Consider the following 22500-nt stretch of genomic DNA (forward strand, 5'->3'; position numbering starts at 1 on the left):
ATGATGTGGTGATGGTGGTTGTAGTCGGAGTGACAGTGATAATGTGGCGGTTGGAAAACACATTATAGGTTATTATAATACATGATTACACACATTCTCTAACTTCATTTTTACCTCAGAGGAATAGTTCATATCAGTCTGTAGATTTATTTATAAAAATACTTACTGATGAATGAGCTAAATCTAGATAGATATCAGTATTAGTATTAGCCAGTCAGTAGCCTACAATAACTTCTTTTTAAGTTCATTGATTTATTTCTCCTATCTGTGAAACGACAATGATGTGCCTTTAACAGCTTTATTGTGGCATAAATATACGCAACAGTTCTGAACCATTTTATTGTGAATTTTGATATTGTTGTTGTTTTTGTTGTGTTGTTATGTTGACATAGAGACCGAATGAGTGGTAATGTTTACATTCCCAGCCCAAGAGAAAATGGCGCTGAATGCTTTCATTGGTGGACACTTTTTCGGCTCCGTACGAATTCTCATTCGTGTAATTCTATGTGTTTCTCCTATCTCCTGGTTCTATAATGATTTGTAAGCATTTGAGTCTATCTGTTTTAGTTGGATTATCCTGTGCTTGTGTCTGGATGAGACTTTTGGGTGATCTCAAACGAAGTACACAGATGGTCTGCTATTGGAATCTAGATCTGTTCCCCTTTTTAACCATTTCCCGTTGCCTTAATTTTTTTATTCTCGTGTGCTTATATAATTTGTAAAACTATATATATATTTTTTTACTGATATCCCATTTTCTTCCTTTCTACTAGCCCTAAAATAACCTCAATGTTTCATAAGCGCCATCAAACCTTTTAAGACAATAAAGTCCTATAACGGATGCAAACCCCATCATCTTCCTTGCGGCTAACGCCGATATTGCCTAAACCAAAAGTGCCCCAAGCCTGTAGCCTTATAAATAAGGATAGGAGCCCAAATAAATCGTGCGAGTACAAATAGCTACAAAGCAGTCCGTAACCCCCCCCCCTCTCTCTCTCTCTCTCTCTCTCTCTCTCTCTCTCTCTCTCTCTCTTTATCTCTCTCTTTCTTTCTTTATCTCTCTCTAACTTAAATCTCTCCCACCTCTCTCTCTCTCTCTCTCTCTCTCTCTCTCTCTCTCTCTCTCTCTCTCTCTCCCTCTCTCTCTCTATGACGCTCCCTTATACATATTCAAGACCCTATAACTATAAAGTTATCTTTTTTTTCTTTCTTGGTTGGTTTTTGTTTTGTTTGTTCGTTTTTGTTTCGGACTCATTTGTTACTTACAAGGAAAGCACAAGGCAATAAATTTTGACTCAATAGCTTACTTAGTGGGTTAATTTCAATAACTATCTTAACGACATCCTAAACTACATAATTAAATTGTGCAATATATATTTTTTATAAAGTAAAGAAGATTTCTTATCTTTAAATTATGTCAAGATTGAATTAGGACAATTTTCAGGGGTGAGAATGACTGGTCACAAAAAAGGAGGAAATTTTTCATCTTGAAGATCATGATCCATCTATGCGACCATAACCTATAAATTTGAATTTCACTAAAATTTACAGAGATACGATCCAAAATTTGTCTCGCAGCAATTTCTGACACGACTCGGTGGAATTTCAAAAGTTGAAAGTGTAACTACAACATTTGGTGGTTTTAGTAGGGATGATGATGTGGTGGTGGATGTAGCAGTAGTGGTGTCGGGATGATGTGGTAGTGATTGTAGTAGTAGTGGTCGTATGGATGATTGTGTGGTGGTGGTTGTAGTAGCTGTGATAGGAAAGCAGGCTACAATATCTTTGTTACTGAAACCTAGTGGTTATTCAGCTTATAAATACAACCCAAGAATCTCTCAATTTTAAAGCCATGGTAAAAAGAAACAAGAGTAAACTAAGCCAATCACTGTTGCTTTATTCTTTTATCTCTGTACAACCAGATGATTTAATGGATGGTTGAGAGAGAGACAGAGAGAGAGAGAGAGAGAGAGAGAGAGAGAGAGAGAGAGAGAGAGAGAGAGAGAGAGAGAGAGAGAGAGAGAGAGAGAGAGAGAGATTAAAAAGGTAATAGGTACCTACAACAGAGAAAAAAAAATCCATTTATCCTTTTCCTTTCCATTCAATCAACTAATCAAAGAACACCACTGGTCTTGTGTGTCAATTGTGACATCTGGTGCCAATCTGTCTGGCCCGACGTCATAAAAACAGGATCGTCACCAAATTTCAGAGACAGAGCACAGGTGTCAAAATATGACATAAGACATAATGGTGATTTTGTAGTTTTGAGGAAAATGTTTGGCACGGCAAATTTCTGAGAAATTCTCAAAATCCCGGAATTCCCGGGTCCGCAGAAGATTATCATCACTGTTTATTTATCAACAAATTTTTGAAAAAGAAGGAATTGTGATGGGGATGGGCGGAGATAAATTACAATTTAGACGGAAGATCCTCAGCCCTGAATTTTACCAAGTATAAAGTCGTCATTGTCCCAACAAATCTCGCCTCGGTATTATACGCAAGGGAAACACAAAAGTCAGCTTAAAATTCTGTCCCCGCGGAATTATGCCATTTTTGGGGGGCAAAATTATACCAATATTATGCACCCCCCCCCCCCCCCCCCCAAAAAAAAAAAAAAAAAAACAAAAAAATAGGGCAAATTATGCCATAAATTCGATATTATGCCAAAAATCCGACATGCATGTTCTTGCGTGCTTTTGTAACCCCCAAAACCTAATTTTAACAATAAATATGAATACTGATAGGTTTAAAAGCTACATCAAGTTGTTTCGTTTCATTATCAACTAAAAAGCAGAAATATATACCAGAATACTTGCCAATGTAGAAGTACACTATTTTAAAGAACATTGATTTTAACCCTTAGCATGCTACACCAGCCTCTGTGGTAGTCAGAAAGAGGCCACCCAAGGCAGAGTAGCGTGTTAGGAATGGGTTAATTAAAAAATGTCACCCAAAATAGTTAACGTTTACATGGTTAAATGATTAGGTAAAAAAAAAAAAGAAAAAAAGATACACACGAATGACAATGACAAATAAAAAGAAACGAAATTTCAACAACATTACTGGCAATACTGAGACTGCATTTAATTTGAAATTATGACAAGAACTGCTAATTCTTGTGAGTAGAACCTAAAAAATGATCTTTGAAAATCACATGAATGTCTTTGAAAATTACCTTTTTAAAGATGTGTGAACTGCTAAAAATAAATGAAGAAATATTACCATCTACAACAAAGAATCAATGAAATTGTTATAATACAATATATAATAATTGTTCGACAAATGGATGATGCCAAATCTGCAAAGATAGATCATCATCAAGCCCTACTGCAACCTCCTCGTGGTGTCGAACGGTAACAGGTCAAGCTGGCCAACTGCAGAGGGCGACAAGAATAGGCAATGGCAAACCATTCTTGCCCCGTGTGGTGTCCGGGGTCCCTCAACTGAGAGGGTCAAGAATAGCCCAACGCCAAGCCTGCGTGTCGTAAAAGGCGACTAATGGTGTGTGATTCTCCCATCTTCGAGTCACCTGGTCCTCCAGGTTGGGGGTTGGCAAAGGGTTAACACCCCTTTCCGTTAAACTCAAATCGTTACAGAAACGCAGACAGACAAACCAAATCCTTTTTTAAGCTTGGGCGACCGAAGAGTTTCTGGAATTACAGAATTTATGAAGGACAACAGACAAAGCCGAAAGGACTCTGCTGACCCGATGACGTCTTCGCCAAACAAGCAGCTTCGAATTGCGTCGTGGAACGTTCGCACCATGTATGAAGCAGGAAAAAGCTCTCAAGTTGTGACTGAGATGAGAAGATACAGGCTGCATATACTTGGAGTAAGCGAAACCCACTGGATACAATCCGGACAGAAACACCTCAAGTCTGGGGAGAAGATTTTATATTCAGGGAGAGGGGACAGGATTCATACACAGGGAGTAGGAATAATTCTAAGCAAGTTTGCCCAGAAGTCACTGAGAGGATGGGAACAACACGGAGAAAGGATCATCATGGCGTCCTTTACAACACGGAGTAAGAAGATCAGCATGAACATTGTACAGATCTATGCCCCAACAAACGATGCAACAGATGAGGACAAAGATACATTTTATAGTCTGCTACAACAAGTCATTGACAAGTTGCCAAGGAAAGACGTCAACATATTGATGGGAGATGCTAATGCAAAAGTGGGACAGGATAACGTAGGTTATGAAGGTATCATGGGACGTCATGGCATGGGAGAAATGAACGATAATGGTGAGAGATTTGCAAATTTCTGTGCATTCAACAGTTTGGTGATTGGAGGATCAGTGTTCCCCCATAAGAGGATCCAAAAAGCAACTTGGGTCTCACCAGATGGTGTGACAGAGAATCAGATTGATCATTTTTGTATCTCTCGTAGATTCAGATGTTCATTGGAAGATGTGACGGTACGGAGAGGGGCAGATGTTGGATCAGACCACCACCTGCTATTGGCAAAGCTTAAGCTCCGACTCAGAAAACACGGGGCCAGATCACATACAAGAAAAAAATTCGAGGTGAATGGACTTGATGGGGAAAAGAATGAGGAATTCAAACTACAATTGAGTAATAGATTCCAACCTCTTACTGAGCTCGAGGAGGACATAGATGTAGAGTCACATTGGGCAAAGATCAAGGAAGTCTACATAACAACTTGCCACGAGGTATTGGGGGTAAAGAAATCGGAACATAAAGAATGGATAAGTCCAACCACCTTGGACCTTATTGAAAAGAGGAGAACAAGGAAGGAACAAGTGAATGTAAGCCGAACAAGGGCTTCAAGACTGGATGCACAAGAGCAGTATCGAGCCATAGCTAAGGAAGTCAAAAGATCTGTGAAGAAAGACAAGGAAGCATTCATGAACAGACTTGCAGAGAAAGCAGAAGCAGCAGCGACTGGAGGACACATGAGGATCCTTTATCAAACTACCAAGACACTTGCTGGAAAATATGGGAAACCAGAGATACCAGTCAAAGACAAAGATGGGAAAACTATTTTTGGAAAAGAGGCTCAATCTGAACGATGGAGGGAACATTTCAACTGCCTTCTGAACAGACCACCACCAGACAACCAGCCAGAAATTTTGCCTGCAAGGATTGAGCTACCAATTAGCTGTGATCCACCATCGCTAGCAGAGATTGTGGGTGCCATTAATAAGATGAAAAGGGGGGAAGCTGCTGGACCAGACCAGATTCCACCGGAGGCTCTAAAAGTTGATGCGGAAAGAAATGCTGAGGCCCTGCACCCACTATTTGAGAGAATCTGGAATGACGGGATATTCCCAAAGGATTGGAAGGAAGGACATCTTATCAAGCTTCCAAAGAAAGGGGACCTCAGTAATTGTAATAATTATCGAGGCATCACTCTTCTTTCTATCCCAGGAAAGGTTTTCAACCGAATTATTTTAGAGAGAATTAAGAATGCAACAGATGCTAAACTGCGGGACGAACAGGCAGGTTTTCGGAAAAACCGTTCAACCACCGACCAGATTGCCTCTCTGCGAGTCATAGTGGAACAGTCTATAGAATGGAACTCTCCTCTTATTGTCAACTTCCTGGATTACGAGAAGGCTTTCGACAGTATTGACAGAGAAACATTGTGGAAAATTCTGGCACATTATGGACTCCCTGAAAAGATAGTAAACCTCATTAAGGAAATGTATGAAGGATCAAGTTGCAGGGTTGTACATGAAGATCAGCTTACTGACAGCTTTGAAATTAAGACTGGTGTCAAGCAGGGATGCTTGCTCTCTCCATTCCTGTTCATTCTTGCCATTGATTGGCTAATGAAGGAAACCTCCAAAGGGAGAAGAAATGGGATACAGTGGACCCCTGGACACAGTTGGATGATCTGGATTTTGCAGATGATCTGGCTCTTTTGTCCCACACCCAGGACCAGATGCAAGCAAAAACCACAATTATAAACAGCCTCTCGGAATCAATTGGTCTAAGAATTCACCCTGCAAAGTCAAAGGTCTTGAGGATAGGTACGCGTCAAAGGGAGCAGATCAAAGTAAAAGATCAGGAACTCGAAGATATAGACACTTTCTGCTATCTCGGAAGTATAATTGACAAGGATGGAGGCACGGAAGCAGAGGTGAAAGCACGAATAGGAAAGGCACAGGCTGCATTCACATCTTTGAACAGAGTTTGGAGAACTAAAGATATTTCCCTTCGACTAAAGCTAAGACTTTTCAACTCAAACGTGAAGTCTGTCCTACTGTATGGATGTGAAACTTGGAACGCATCACAGGCATGTATAAGGAGGGTACAGATTTTCGTAAACAGGTGCATGCGTAAGCTACTCAGAATAAAATGGATGGATAGAATAAAAAATGAAGAAGTATGGAAAAGAACACAGCAGAAACCAGTGGGAGAGGAAATAGGAAGAAGACGATGGAGGTGGATTGGACACACGCTTAGAAAGAATGACTCAACTATAACAAAGAAAGTATTGGACTGGAACCCTCAGGGTAGAAGATCAAGGGGAAGGCCACGAGGAACATGGAGAAGAATTAAAGAAGCTGATATACAGAGAAGTGGTAAGACCTGGAATGAGATAAAAAAGTTGGCTCAGGATAGAGAAGGATGGAAACTGTTTGTCTGTGGCCTATACCCTGACCCAGGGTGAAAAAGGCAATGATGATGATGATGAAACCATTCTTGTAACTTTGCCGAGTTAACTGCATGAATAAGTCCAAAAAGTTAAACGGTGACAGCGTAAAGGGGAGCATGTTTTCACGGAAGACTGCTGCCTCGCTCGGTTGGGAGCGTGATGTTCGTCAGGTCACACCGAACCGTCAGCCAGTTACTAGGCGAAATAAATTTCAAAAGAACATTGAAGCTTTTGAAATGTGGTGCTTGAGAAGGATGCAGAGAATATCGTATACTGCACACAAAACGAACGAAGAAGTGCTAAAACAAACATACCAACAAAGGAAACTAATGCCCTTAATAGCGGATCGACAACTATCCTTTTTCGGACACATAGTAAGGAAAGATAAAAATGAATACCTGGCAAGTTGTGGAAAAATACCTGGTAAACGCGCCCGGGGGAGACAAAGAAAAACACTCATAGACCAACTGAAGGGCTTCACCAACCTAACAATCCAAGAGCTGTTTGAAAAAGCAAGAGACAGGGAGGAATGGAGAGAGATAATTCATGCAGTATCCGAAGCCTGGACCAGGCATGGAACCTAGAAGAAGAAGAAGAATAATACATGAAAACAAGACCCCTGAGGTTATCCTCACTCAAAGAACGTCTGCGGTCTGAAAAGACCAGGTTGTATAATGAGAAACTTCGCTCTGCATCAGCTGAATTCACAAGAGCATAAATATACTTTTTTCGTGCACACTTTGACAACCGAGGCAACTCATCGTCCTTGCTGTTTCAGAATATAGTGAGGTTCACTGGCAACTTTTTTTTAGCTTTTTGCTGACGGGTGCGGCCGCATCTTCGTGGAGGGACAGAAAATTCATGTCTATTTACCCTAATTACAGGTGAACTACAGGTCTTTTTCAGGAAAGAGTCTCTCGTATCCAAAGCCTTCCCTGTGTCCTAAATTAAAATAATACCAAGTTAACGATTTTCACTCGTCGGGTGAGACGAACGATCGCGTGATCAAATTCTCTTTCCCGTTCTCTCGTCACAATTCAGAACGAGAGCCTGCCTTTCACGTAAGAGGATGAAAACGGTTAGGAATACAGTAAATGTGCTTTGACTTTTATTATCAATTTGCGACAAAAATAAAATATGTTGTAGAAATTGCGATTTGATCTTTTATTTTTATTATTCGCGGGTGTAAATCGCTGACATTGCACTTTGTTAAAAAAAATCGGTTAAAAATTATGACTTTGGTGATGAAAAATGACATTGATAACAAGTATTGTAAACTTTAAAAATTATTATGAATAATTTATAACTCCCTTATTTGTGGGCCGATTTTGTCATTCGTGGTATCAATTTTATTGTAATAGAGAGATAAGAACTTCAGAGTTATTTTTTTTTCTGATGCGAAATTATTACCGTTGTATTATTTAGCGCCAAGAAAATGGATAGTAATGGGTAAATAAAAATGTTTTTGATCTACCGCCACCATCTATTCGTGTAAAATTGTGAGTCAAGTGTCCCAAAGCCTTCGACCAATCACAAGCCCTGTACTCGATCGACCGTCAAGGTATTACGCTTCTGTTTTGCAAAAAATGTAACCTCTTTTTGAGTAGACCTAATAGCTAAAATCTAAAAGTAAAAAATAGAATTGTGAGGAATTTGAATTTCACATTGCTGAAATCAGCTTGGAAAATGAGGAACATTGTTCTTTATTTCAGAAAAAACGGTCGAAAATCGTTTTACGAATAAATTTGATTTATAAAATTGCATTTGTTTATTTTAGCAACTTTTTTATTCATCGTCCGATTTTCTTCATTTTATATCATTTTTCACATCTCAATGAGACGAACACGCTGATGTACTCGTTTGATCGCCAGGAAAATGCGCTTCCTGTGGCCTTCCGCATCCGTCAGCAAAAAGCTAAATAATTCCCACTACAACTACTACTACTATTCCCACTACAACTACTACTACAACTACAACCACTTCTACAACGACTAATACCACTGCTACGACAATTACTTCTACCACTACTACTATTTTACAACTATTATTATTACTCCTACTACAGTTTTTTTTTAAAATGTTGGAATTTCGTTTCTTTTTATTTATCATTGTCATTCATGTGTTTCTTGGTGTGTTTGTTTTTTTCCCTCTTCATTTGACCATGTATTTTAATTGTAGGTGACATTTTTTAATTAACCCATTCTTAGTCTTAACACGCTACTCTGCCACAGAGGTTGGTGTAGCATGCTAAGGGTTTAACATCAATGTTCTTTAAAATTAGTGTACTTTTACATTGTCAAGTAGTCTGGTATATATTTCTGTTTTTTAATTGTTCTTAATGAAACGAAACAACTTAATTTAGTTTTTAAACCTATAAGAATCATATTTATTGTGAAAATTAGGCCTTGGGGGTTACGAAAGCAAGCATAAATGTCGGATTTTTGGTATAATTTATAATATCGAATTTATGGCATAATTTTTCCCCCCCAAAAAATGGCATAATTCCGCGGGGACAAATTTCGTTTTTTGATTGCGAGTCCAGCCAAACTAACAAATTCATGAGCGTTGAGAGTGACGCAACCATTACATATAAGACCTCGTGGTCCAGACCACAGGACATTTGGTGTTGCATAACCACTCATCACTTTCGGTAAGCTGTGTTCTTTGAAATTACACAACATACACCGCCGCCATGAAGGGTCTCAAACGATATGCAGCATCGGTACTACCGAGATCTCGTTCATGACGACGAGATGTACCGTAAGAGGCTGGATCCGGGCTTTTTTTTTTTTTTCTTCTCGTATCTCGTCTGTCGGAACGATTTCGTAAAGACTCCAATAAACTTGTAGTAAAAGTGAGTAAAAGTAAATAAATAACTAAATGAAAATGTTAAAAGTCGATCAAACTTCTCGAGTCACCAGGAATGGTGTCAACGTGTTGAAATTTAAAATTATGAATTTTTGCCAAGGGAGTACTAAAAAAATAAAATATGCCTAGACAAAAATCAGGAATTGTAGTGTATGCAGATACACTGCGAGGCATATGAGGAATGTTCTTTGGACAGAAGATCCTAATATCTTTCAAAAATTCCAAGCCGGGTTGCCCCTCAACTGACAATGTATTTTTTGAAGCTTGGCATATGTTGCCAGATAAGATTTATTAAGCATCAGAAAACCGTTGTCAGCCTTCTCTCTGCTGGTGAAACAATGTGAGAACTCAGTTTCAGCCATATTCACCCCTGAGCCGGTGTACAGAAACTCCAGTTCCTCAAGTGCATTTGTTTTCGCTTTTTAAACAAAAATTTACCACAATTTGCCGCCGCAAATAATGCAGATGACAGCACTACGTTCGAAACCACATTTCTTTTTTATTCTTGGAGTGGTGGATGGCGTTGAGTTTTTTTTTATAGCGTCCCGCTCACGATCAGACGGGGGAGTTGTAACAGTTAGGTCGTGGCTTTGAGCCCCCATCGCCGCTTAGTTTTTATTCTCTAGTCTTCTGGTACTTTTCCACTGTATGAAGGATGGAAGACAGCAAGTGACCTCCTGCCCACCATGGGAGTGGGAGGTCATAGGGTCCCACCAAGCCAGGAGAGGATTGAGTAGTAAGAGTGATGAGACTGGGACACGAAAATAATATTGGTGGTAGAGAAAAGCAATATAGACCCTCTCTCCACAGATGAAGTTAGGCCTCATACAGCCATGATGATACCGATTAAGATTGCAAGACACAAATGACGCTGAGCATGAGACAGAGCATCATCAGATACATTGATTGCCCTATATTTCCAACTCCCCCAGCACATGTTTTGAAGAGTTTTACGGCGCTTGATTGCAACACATTAAGGTCATATCAGCGCCAGTAAAAAGGAAGAAAATGGGATAGCAAAAAGTTCTAGAATTACAATTAAAGCATCCAAGAACAAGGCAGACAAAGGAGAATTGGTTCAAATGGAGAACAGATGTAGATTCCAAGATCACACAATCAGTGTACTTATGTAGTTTGAGATCACTAAATGTCTCATCCAGACACAAGCACAGGTCCCCACTAAGAGGAATACACTCAAGTATTTACAAATCATATTTAATACATAAACAAAACATAATACAGCGCATAACAGAGATGATTTACAAGGAAAAAAATATACTATACATTTGACTGTCCCCTCCCAGCCAGGACAGGACAAAACCAAGTAATCTCATTCCACGACAAAGACAGAAAGCATGTTGGAAAACAGACAAAGGGGTATAGAAGACAGTATGTACCTCCCTGTACACTATGGGAGGTCAGGAACCCCACCCAGGCCAAGCACATTTGTCCTGCCCGTAATGAGGGGGAAGATAGGGGTAAATTTATAGATCTGGTGTCAAAGAAAAAGGAAGACAAAGTGGACCGTTTCAAATAGGGAACAGACAATTCCATGGGCAATCTATAATTAATGTGTCTATTTTGATAATACCAAAAGCCCCAACCCAGTCCAGACACAAGCAAAGTATCCTGCTATGAAGGACACACTAAAATGGTTACAATGTACAATATACTCAAAACTATTAAAGACACACAACAAAGAGGTGATTTTAAAAAATTGTTCTCAAAACAAGAGGTACTACACATCTGACTCTCCCTCCAAACTAAGGACCCCTAGGACCAGGGATAGAAAAAAAGTGAAAAAATGATACCCACGGGCAAAAGAAACAGTAAAGTGACCTTCTGCCTATCACGAAAGATCAGAAGAACTCACATATAACCCAAAGATGAAAATCTCAAGTATACTGTTGCAGTTTAAAATGTCTCACACTAGATAATGTGCAGAATGCACATTGGGAAAAGTTATCTACATAAGTGATGAGTATGTGTAAACTTTCACAAAACAAATTGATTAGAGGTGCAAAGAGAGAAAAAAGATAGAAAATAAGTTTTGCATGTTTTTAATTTGACAATGACATAATTTAACGGTATGATTTCTGGTATCTGGCTCTGGCACCTGGACCACCAAACTTCTTGGGCTCACAACGACGAGGATCAGCAATCAAGAGAGATCTGTCATAGTGGATCAGAACGTCGCGGATCTCCTTCTTTGATGCTTCATCAACGTCTGTAAAAAAAATAATTAAAAATTCGAGATCAGTGACCTACCACAAATGACCCAAACAGTTGCAATTCAATGGGAACTCCAAACCCATTAAAAATTTGCCAATAGAGGTGAAAATTATCCAACAACACAAAACCTTCAGAGGAACTCACTAGACATATTACTAACACTTTATATGAAAACAAAGATCACATTTTTAGTCAGAATATGAAATGTGACTTCAAGTACATGGTTGTTTATTTTGTTTGATGAGAGATTGAGTGTAGAACAGGGGTTGAAGTGAAAATGCAGTGACAAAATCTGATACCCTGATGACAGCTGACCGTAATAAAATATAAATAGACATATCAAAGTGCTTAAGCTACCCTATCAAAAGATATCGGCCACTTGAACATAAGACACCATTAAACACCTGAAAAAAAAATGTCTTTTTCTCTTCCTCCAAACAAAGGCTGAAATAGGCCCTGTCGAACTGAACCAAGTGATGCCAAAACTCCGGTTTCACCGGAAAAATTCAGGTGAGGACAATTTGTTCCAAGGATACCCCCCCCCCCCTCCAACCACCACATCATCACCACTGCCACTAGTATTACAACCATCATCACTACCATATAACCACCACATCATCATCACTACCACTACAACCACCACTACCACATCATCATCAATACCACTACTACTACAACCACCAGCATCACATCAACATCACTACCACTACAACCACCACTACCATATCAATACCACTACTACTATTACTACAACCACCACCACCACATCATTATCATCACGACCAAAATTACTATAACCACTATACCACCACCACATCATCATCACTACAATTGCTACTCCAACCACCACCACATCATCATCACTACCACTACTACTACAACAACAACCACTATCACATCTTCATCATCAATATTACTATTACTACAACCACCAACACCACACCATCCTCACTACCACCAGTACTACAATCTCTACCATTAGGTTTTGGCGCTTTACTTCATTTGAAATAAGGAAACTTTGGGATTGTATTTGGCAACGTGTTTATGTATCATAATATAATTCTAATCAGTTATCTATTTAGAACTATCTTATGACTTTACTACATTGCTGGATACCCTGCAGAGGCTGTTATAAAAGGACTAGAAAGACTAGACTGTACACGCCCCATCTCCACAATCAGGCTTGATATCCAGGACAATAACTTTTGATGATTCTAACAGTTATCTAAACAAAAATTTTCTGTGCTTATGGGTTGTAAAAATCTAATAAAACATCTTTAAAATATTCAAAGGGTTCTGTAAAAAGGAAATACCTACATTTTTGATAGTAAGCAACAATTGCTCTGGAGATGGCCTGTCTAGCAGCTGAAAAACAAAGAACAAGTAAATTCAAATCAACATAAACCATAACAGTCATTAGGTACATAATACTTTATTCAGGTCTGTAAATGGTTGGTGAAAAAATTGTCGGAACTTTTTGAAAATAGACACAACAGGACAAAAATATGGACACAACACAGATATGGACACATCAACTGACTAGTCAAATCAGGTCACTTTCCCCTACTTATTTATAACGAGGTCCTTATTTTATGGTACCAAAAAAAAATCCCAATTATTTGAGGGCCCAGGTCTGAGCTTGTTGTAAAATGAAAGGAAGAGAACAATTCCTACCCTTTTGAAGGATGTGTATCTCCTGCTTACCACAGGAAACTGCGTCTCTCCGCTCCTGTTTGTGTTAAATGTTAACGCTGATTCTTCCGTTTATTTGGATTAATTCTTATAGAAGAAGAAGATGAAGAAGAAAAAGAAGACGACGAAGAAGAGGAGGTGGTGCAGCGGTGTGAGAGCTTTCGAAGAAAAACAATTATTTCGCATTATTTTTTTTATCCGTCTCACATCTGGACGAAACCAAAGAAATAAGAACCGGAGATATGCATGTGTGTCGGTAGCAAAATAGAGAGAAACCTTCCAGTCCGGTTCGACACACTTCTGAGTGTGCGTTATTTACTGACTAGGTGTGTGTGCAGAGATGCCAACTTTGAATTTCGCTCACAGGAGTTTCAGCCACCACTCGTAGGAATTTCAACGCCGAAAGAGGAATTTCCGCGCGCAAAAAAAAAAAAAAAAAAAGGAATTGGAACGATATTTGGCATTGTGTTTACATATTGTATAGTTCTAAATAGATAACTGATTAGAATTATATTACGATACATAAACACAATGCCAAATACAATCCCAAAGTTTCCTTATTTCAAATGAAGTAAAGCGCCAAAACCTAACGGTAGAGATTGTAGTACTGGTGGTAGTGAGGATGATGTGGTGTTGGTGGTTGTAGTAATAGTGGTAGAGATGATGAAGATGTGATAGTCGTTGATGTTGTAGTGGTAGTGATGATGATATGGTGGTGGTGGTGGTTGAGGTAGTAGTGGTAGTGATGATGATATGGTGGTGGTGCTGGTTGAAGTAGTAGTTGTAGTGATGATGTGGTGGTGGTATAGTGGTTGTAGTAGTTGTGGTCGTGATGATAATGATGTGGTGGTGGTTGAAGTAGTGGTGGTAGTGATGTTGATGTGGTGGTGGTGGTGGTGGTTGTAGTACAAATGGTAGTGATGATGATGTGGTAGTGGTGGTTGTAGTAGTAATGGTAATGATGATGTGGTGGTGGTTGTAGTAGTAGTCGTGGTAGTGATGATAATGTGGTGGTGGTGGTTGTAGTAGTGATGGTCGTGATGATGATATTGTAGTGGTTGTTGTTGTAGTATAGTAATAGCATTAGCAGTAGTAGTAGTAGTAGTGATGATGATGTGGTGGTTGTAGTAGCAGTGGTAGTGATGATGATGATGTGGTGGTGGTGGTTGTAGTAGTAGTAGTGGTGGTAGTGATGAAGATGAGGTGATGGTGGTAGTTGTAGTAGTATTGGTAGTGATGATGATGTGGTGGTGATGGTGGTTGTAGTGGTGGTAGTGATGATGATGTGGTGGTGGTTGTAGTAGTTGTGGTAGTGATGATGATGTGGTGGTGGTTGTAGTAGTATTAGTGGTAGTGATGATGTGGTGGTGGTGGTGGTTGTAGTAGTAGTGGTAGTGATGATGTGGTTGTGGTGGTTGTAGTAGTAGTGGTAGTGATGATGTGGTGGTGGTTGTAGTAGTAGTGGTAGTGATGATGTGGTTGTGGTGGTTGTAGTAGTAGTGGTAGTGATGATGTGGTGGTGGTGGTGGTTGTAGTAGTAGTGGTAGTGATGATGTGGTAGTGGTGGTTGTAGTAGTAGTGGTAGTGATGATGTGATGGGGTGGTGGTTGTAGTAGTAGCGGTAATGATGATGGGGTTGTGGTTGTTGTAGTAGTAGTGGTAGTGATGATGTGGTGGTGGTGGTTGTAGTAGTAGTGGTAATGGTGATGTGGTGGTGGTTGTAGTAGTAGTGGTAATGATGTGGTTGTGGTGGTTGTAGTAGTAGTGGTAGTGATGATGTGGTGGTGGTGGTTGCAGTAGAAGTGGTAATGATGATGTGGTGGTGGTGGTTGTAGTAGTAGTGGTAGTGGTGATATGGTGGTGGTTGTAGTAGTAGCGGTAATGATGATGTGGTTGAGGTGGTTGTAGTAGTAGTGGTAGTGATGATGTGGTGGTGGTGGTGGTTGTAGTAGTAGTGGTAGTGATGATGTGAAGCTGGTGGTTGTAGTAGTAGTGGTAGTGATGATGATGTGGTGGTGGTTGCAGTAGTAGTGGTGGTGATGGTTGTAGTAGTAGTGGTAATGATGATGTGGTGGTGGTGGTTGTAGTAGTAGTGGTAATGACGATGTAGTGGTGGAGGTTGTAGTAGTAGTGATGATGGTTGTAGTAGTAGAGGTCGTGAAGATGATGTGGTAGTGGTGGTTGTAGTAGTTGTGGTAGTGATGATGTGAAGCTGGTGGTTGTAGTAGTGATGATGATGTGGTGGTGGTTGCAGTAGTAGTGGTGGTGATGATGGTTGTAATACTAGTGGTAATGATGATGATGTGGTGGTTGGAAGGGGGGGGGTATCCTTGGAACAAATTGACCTCACCGGAATTTGACGGAAGTTGCCCGGAGCCCGGAATTTTTTGCTCCAGACCGGGTTTTTTTCCGGTGAAACCGGAGTTTTGGCATCACTGGTGTGTGTGTGTGAAGACGACTCGCGAGAACTTCGCGACCCACTCTCGCTGGCTGTGGCACAGTAGCCAGGCAGTGAATTTGGTCTTTGATGCGACAAATGAAAAGTTGTTTTTTCTTAAAGTCCGCATTTGAAACGGAATAAAATCTTTTATTTTTTCGAGGAACGAAATAAAACTCTTTTATTTTATTTTCTATTGGTTCTGTTCTTTGATGTTACGAATTTTATTTTTACTATTACTTTTTCTTTAAATATTAGCACTTAAGAGCAAAATAGTACTGTCGGAAATCCGACAATAGACGGAAGATTTACGGGCCTGTTTATTTTAAGTCACAGCAACCAAATACAACATAAAAATAATGTCATGTGCTTTTGTTCATACATCCTTGTCAAGTAAAACACATCAAGAGTTGAGCTACAAACCCCCGATATCTCATTATAAATGAAAAGAGGAAATGTAATATAAAATAGATTTGATATGGAAGCACAAAAACACTGAGATTCACCTGCAAAGAGTCTTTTTCAACCACTCTACTCACAGGCTAAAAACTTCCATTCAAAGTCATTAACAATAGAACAGTCACCTTAATTATTAAACTTTTATTCATATTCGTAACCAAGCAGTAAAAATAACACCCAAAATGGGCTGTATCTAAGCTAAAGGCTTAAGTCAGGATGTAAATAGCAAATGGAAAGACATACTGAAACCAACTCGCACTTCTTACAAAATAATTAAGATAAATCTCTAACATTCTGGGGTCGATGGCCTTAGAATTTTCTAGAAGGAGAATCTATTCTATAAGATACCAGAATTTCATAGTCAATTTACAACCCCAAAAAATAAAAGCGAGGAAAAGTGATGAATCTATAATAAAGGTTGATAAATCTCAGGTAAAAGTACACCCAATATCTGACTAATTGCAAGTTCAGCCTCCTAAACCTAAATCTACTACTACTACTAAGAATGTGCTGAGATGTACCAAAAATATCTAAAAGTATAAGAAAATAGAAGTCAAAACAGGAGAAATCAACGCAACATAAAATACAAACCCATGCAACAGTAACAAAACATTATGCTAAAAATATCAACATAGCTTCAGGTTTAACTCTCCTTACCAGCAGTCATTTTCAAGATTTTCCCCAAAACTCCACACCCAACTAACACAAAAGTATATTTTTTATCACTCAAACACAATAGCAGTAAGTTCTTGTGATAAATAACTTCTTTAATAAAACATACTCTACAACACAATGTTCATTTTCTTTAAATTTTATGATGTACAAGAGAAATTTGAATAAGAAAAATGTTGGTTGTATCGTAATGAATGTGACGATTTTCCTATGGTTGGTTAGGAGAGGGTTAAACCAAGATGAAAATCACAAAGTCTGCCACAATCTAACAAGAAAACAATTAATTTGTGACCGAGTATCCGGTAGTGATATTTATACATTGCATCTGATATGGAGCAGTATTGGCTATTTGTGGAAAAAAAAATTCAAGGTTTTTCTTTCTGACGGACCTTTCAAACAGAAAAGCAGTTCAGAATTATTTTCAGAAATTTTGTCTGAAAACATTGTTGCGAATAACGAGGATCCCCATTTTTATTGAAATGAACCTCTACTGTTATCAACAGAAGGTACTTGTCATCTCTGGGCTTATATGCATCATAATAAATTATAGTAGTATGTAATACCAGACCTAATAACATACACCCAGGTACTTTTCTACTGCCGACTGGACGTGGCTGATCCACATGACACCCCCCCCCCTAAATTGGAATTTAATGGTAAATTTACTAGCTTGTGTCAAGAGCAAAAATAACTCACCGTAGATTTGAGAGATTTGACCACCACCTTTGACTCTTACGCGAATGTTAAGACCAGCAAATCTTTCCTTTCCCAACAGAAGCACAGGTTCATACAACTGTGGAAAATAAAATAGAAACATGTCAATTTCTTTTTTCAAAATATCTGGAATAATTCAAGTGGACTTTTGTTTTTAGTTCCCCTGCATTTTTGGCTAAAGGTCTTCGTTACAATCTTTCAATAAAAAAAAAAAATAAAATCCAGAACATGATACGATCGGCTTCCACTTCTGCTTACTGTATGATTTCTTTTTTCCTTGTAGAGTGAAATATTTTTTTAAAAAACAGAAATGGCAGTTTAAGTCTCATTGGTCAAATATGCAGAAATCACACTTTTAACTGTTATACTTTGAAAGAATCCTGCTAATGGTGAGAATATCTCTAATAAAGCACTTTTTATCTGTGACTGTTCTGATTCCACCAGGCAGTTACCGCCTTAGTAAATTAAGTTCAAATAATGTTCTATGCACACTATGTGACCCAAAAGACAATAATGGCACTCTGGACAGACTTACTTAAACTTGTATAAAGTTTAATGTCTTAAACATCAAGCCTTTGTTGGAACGTAATATCAAATTGGGACCAAATACCAAATAATGAAGAAATTCTTCACTCACTGTTTTCTAACAGATGACTGTTAAAAAAACAAACAAACAAACCAACTACCACCGATTCCCCTCAGCTTTATCTATCCATTAAAAAATTAAAAACCCTAACACACCAGGACAAAAAAACAAACACACACAACTAACAAAATCACTGTCAAATGTAAGGACAATCAACAGCATACACCCCTGAAAATTTGAAATGGGTCATTACCTTGTATTTAAGTGTTTCTGGCTGGAAAGCATCAATTGAGCGCTTGTTGACTCTCAATTGACCAGTGCCTTTGGCACAATAAGCAATAGCAACTGCTGTTTTCTGAAAAAAAAAAATTAAAAAAAATTATGTAGTACATGTTTACAGCTTAACTTCCCAGATAATGGACATTCAGATCAGTAAAGTGATTAAATTGGTTCCGTTTATTTTAGAAAGCATCAGAATGAAATTTAGTGAGATCAATTCTAAATGACATAGGTATTCATCAGCTACAGTAGGTACATTGGTAAACGTCCATTTGGTACTCCAGCAGTGAGCTGGTTAACGGCCCAGTAGCCGTGACGCGATTTTAAAGACTTTTGAGTGGTGGGACGCAGAAAAAAATTCCTTAGATTTCTTATTTAAGTAAGTACTTTGGTAAAAAAATTCAAATTGGGTTGAGCTCAATGAAAACTATATCAAGAAAGTGCTTTTCAACATGATTCTAATGATACCAAACTGTTGAAAATCAGATGATCAGAAGTAAAGTTATTTCAGGTTGAAAAATGTCCTGTTTGCCTTTGTCATGTACTGACGGACTTTGTGACCTGAAACTGTTGCATTTCCGGTAGAAACCACCATTTGGATTTCAAAGCTGGCCGCTAGTTGCTGGAACAAATTTCAGAAAATGTGGCATACAACTTTGCCCTGAGTTTAATTTTATTAAAAGTTAAGATGTTAAAATCATGTGCAATCACTGGAATTATCATTTGCAAATTTTTAAAATTATCGAAAGCTAAATTATACCCTATTTTATCCGCGTTCAAAAGATATAATAAATTGTCATTGATTTAAACATAAACACCAAATGACAGAATAATTCCTCATGAAGAAAATAAGACATAAATCATTAAAAACCGTCCATATAACAAAAAATCTATGGAACTTTTTCTTAGACCCATCTCTCAAAGTCCAAAAGAATGTGTCACAGCCACTTGTCACTGATGGAGTGTCAAATGGACGTTTACCAAAGTACCTAATTTAAGAGTGGATTTTAATGATTTTCTTTATCTTCAGGAGGAATTGCCCTATTGTTTTGGTGTTGTTTATGTTTAAATAAAAGCCAATTTAATATCCCTTTTGATTGTGGATAAAGCAGGGTATAATTTAGATTTTGATGGTTAAATAATCAGAAATTGGTTAATCAAAATTCATGTTCGGGCAAGTAAATTAACACATTAACTTTATATTAGCATTCAATTTAGGCCAAAGTTGTATCCCTCATACACTAATTTCATCCCAATCCCAGGAAAATCCAGCAGCCAGTTTTGAAATCCAAACAATGGTCACCACCGGAAACGCAACAGTTTTGAGTTACAAAATACCTTAGTTAATAACAAAGACAAAGAGAGGTGCATTGTACAGCCTTCAAACTAACATAACTTTACTTATTATTATCTGATTTTCAAGAATTTGGTATAATTTTAAATTGTGCGTGTAGTATAGGTTTCGTTGAGATCAAACCAATTTGATTTTTTTACAGAAGAACCTAACTACAAATCAACTAAAATGATTTTTAAAAATTAAGAAACGAAGTGGCAATTCGGACCTGAGTCTGAATTGCTTCCCGTGGCAATTCGGACTCCTGCCACAATGCGCCTGCGCAATCACAGGAAGTGTCGGAAGTGGAAGCTGGCTCGAAAGCGAAGTGTGGTAGGGTGGGGGGAAGCTGCTCGTTCTCAGTCGGTAGGAGGGCGAGTGAGCGAGCAAGTCACGTTTTAGAACTCCCGAAGATGACTGCCTTCAAAAGCGGTGATCTATTATTCCCCTTTGTCTTACTTTTTCTTGAGTACTTTTTAATTGTAATTCTAGAACTTTTTGCTATCCAATTTCTCCATTTTTACTGGCGCTGATATGACCTAAATGTGTTGCAAGCTCCTTAAAAAACAAAACATAGATCTAAATATTCGTGGTCTTTGGGAGATAACAATTGTAGTCGAAATTGTTAACGTTAACAATCAATTTGCCCTCGCATAGAAAAAGGAGTGTCTTTGTGTATTGATTGGAAGATTTATTTGATTTGCCATGAGCGTGTTGCAAAAGATACATGAATGACATCTCTCTACATTAAATAATTTGCCATTTGCGGCCGCGGAAAAGTGCAACATGACTTTGGGTATTGAGCGTTTTATTTAAAAGGCAGTATAGGTCTGGCTTTGACAAAAGGCAGTGTCTTAATTCTTTTTTAATTAAAAAAATATGCTGTTTTATTTCTTAATATAAAAATAGAGGCGATTCTTGGCAGCAAGCCATGCATTAGAGCCCTGCCATTGGGGTAGGGGCAGAGCACTGTCTAATACCAATATTATTAGATAATACTGGACTAGGTACCTATTAATAAAATAAGCACCGGTTGAATACGGAGAGAAAATGATCAACTGGTAATGGGATTGATGTGGGGGGGGTAACCCACAAACGACCGAGGCGCTGGACGCAGAGGAGAACATGGTGATACGAGATCAAAGAGCAAAAGCCGCCGGCTCTTGGGTTGTGGAAATGATTGTTGGGGGGGAGGGGGGGAGTGTGTGTGTGTGTGTGATTATTTTGTTTTTAATGAATTAGAGATACTCATGAGTGTGTGAGTGTGTGTTTAAGAAGACCGCAATATGGTTTCTATAGCTGCAAACGGAATAGTAACTGAGAGTTTCACTAATGATAAGTTCATCATTCGGGCGCATTGCATTGCAGTATTCTGAATCGAAGAGCCATGGAGTTATTCAGACTCGACCCGGGTTAGCCACGGAGTTCTATTCAGTTTAGACTAGAGTCCGAATTGCCACGGGAAGCAATTCAGACTCGGGTCTGAATAGCCTTTTCCATTAAGAAAAGTAACTTGGACAGCATACATACCTTGCGTCCGAAGACCTGGACGTGTTGCTCAGGGCCCTTTGTCGTCATCTGTTGGAAGAGAGAATGATTAAAGTAAATGAAAATGCATCTATGTTTTACTTTCAGTACACTGGAATTAATGTGGGAGTCCGTCGGCACTTTGATAAAAATTTCAAACTCAGGCGGAAGCTGACCACAGAGGATAACAGGTCTTAATTTTATTTTGAAATATTAATGGCAAGTGTTGTGTAGGTACCTTTTAAAATTTTAAGTTAAAAGTAAAGGTTACAAGTGCGGTCCACACCGGATAATTGCAACATGTCCCAAGAGACGGAATTTGAATTAATTATATATAAAATTTGAATTAATTAGGTATATAAAAGTCACTGGTTAATCGCAACAAATTTTCCCCTTACAAGAGGAATGATATCACTGTACATAAAAAAACAACTTCAATGAGTTCAATTCAGCCAAAACTTGCCAACATTTTCGCTGGGAGACCTTCCATAAGCTACTACATCCCAAGTATTCTTGCTCTAGTAGGGGGTTTGGGAGGAGGGAAACTTTTTTTTTTTTTTAAAGTCTCCCCCCTCCCAAACCCCCTACACTAGATCTTCTAGTAGGGGGTTTGGGAGGGGGGAGACAAAAAAAAAAAGTTCCCCCCATCCCAAATCCCCTACTAGAACAAGAATATTTGGGATGTAGTAGCTGAGGCTTATACTTATGGGAGGAATGTCTCCCTTTTCGCCGATCCCAAGGTGTTGTGATTATCTGGAGAGAGGACCCAACAAGTAACAAGGGCTTATTAAACTGCTGCCGCCGGGGCTTCCGTAAAGGAAACAACCCAAGTATTCCTTTAACTAACCCTAGCTCAGAAAGTGAAAGGGGTGCAAGAGAGCCGTCAAATGAAATACTCTACATATCAAGCTCAACAAAGACAAGGGTATCAAACTCGAGACGAGTATCATGATATCGCAATCGTACGTTCACCAGATGACGGCACATGGGGATTTCAATGCAGGGAAACATTGACTCCGGGAGACATCCCGAAAGCTCCTACATCCCCAGTATTCTCCCTTGACTCTAGAT

The 22500-nt window shown here is 38.8% G+C and overlaps 1 protein-coding gene across 1 annotated transcript; it reads right to left on the reverse strand.

The window, feature by feature from the left end:
• Positions 1-11542: 11542 nt before the first annotated feature.
• On the reverse strand, positions 11543-21587 carry LOC144978494 (small ribosomal subunit protein uS9-like). Its single transcript, XM_078924658.1, has 5 exons — positions 21433-21587; positions 18544-18645; positions 17687-17783; positions 13048-13095; positions 11543-11725 (listed from the first exon to the last, which is right to left on the reverse strand). The coding sequence occupies exons 1-5, from the start codon at positions 21478-21480 to the stop codon at positions 11580-11582; spliced, it is 441 nt and encodes a 146-aa protein (XP_078780784.1). The 5' UTR covers positions 21481-21587; the 3' UTR covers positions 11543-11579.
• Between the last annotated feature and the right edge of the window lie 913 nt (positions 21588-22500).

The sequence above is a fragment of the Berghia stephanieae genome, chromosome 8 (genome assembly GCF_034508935.2).
Source record: "Berghia stephanieae isolate SIO BIC M18660-M18661 chromosome 8, UCSD_Bste_1.3, whole genome shotgun sequence".
NCBI classification, from domain to species: Eukaryota; Metazoa; Mollusca; class Gastropoda; order Nudibranchia; family Aeolidiidae; genus Berghia; species Berghia stephanieae.

Excerpts from the sequence above, each read along its gene's own strand:
- LOC144978494 (XM_078924658.1), bottom strand. The coding sequence starts at position 21,480 with ATGACGACAAAGGGCCCTGAGCAACACGTCCAGGTCTTCGGACGCAAG. Across the intron at positions 17,784-18,543 it reads CAGAAACACTTAAATACAAG|TTGTATGAACCTGTGCTTCT; the intron begins GTAATGACCCAT and ends TATTTTCCACAG. Across the intron at positions 11,726-13,047 it reads TGTTGCTTACTATCAAAAAT|ACGTTGATGAAGCATCAAAG; the intron begins GTAGGTATTTCC and ends TTTTTTTTACAG.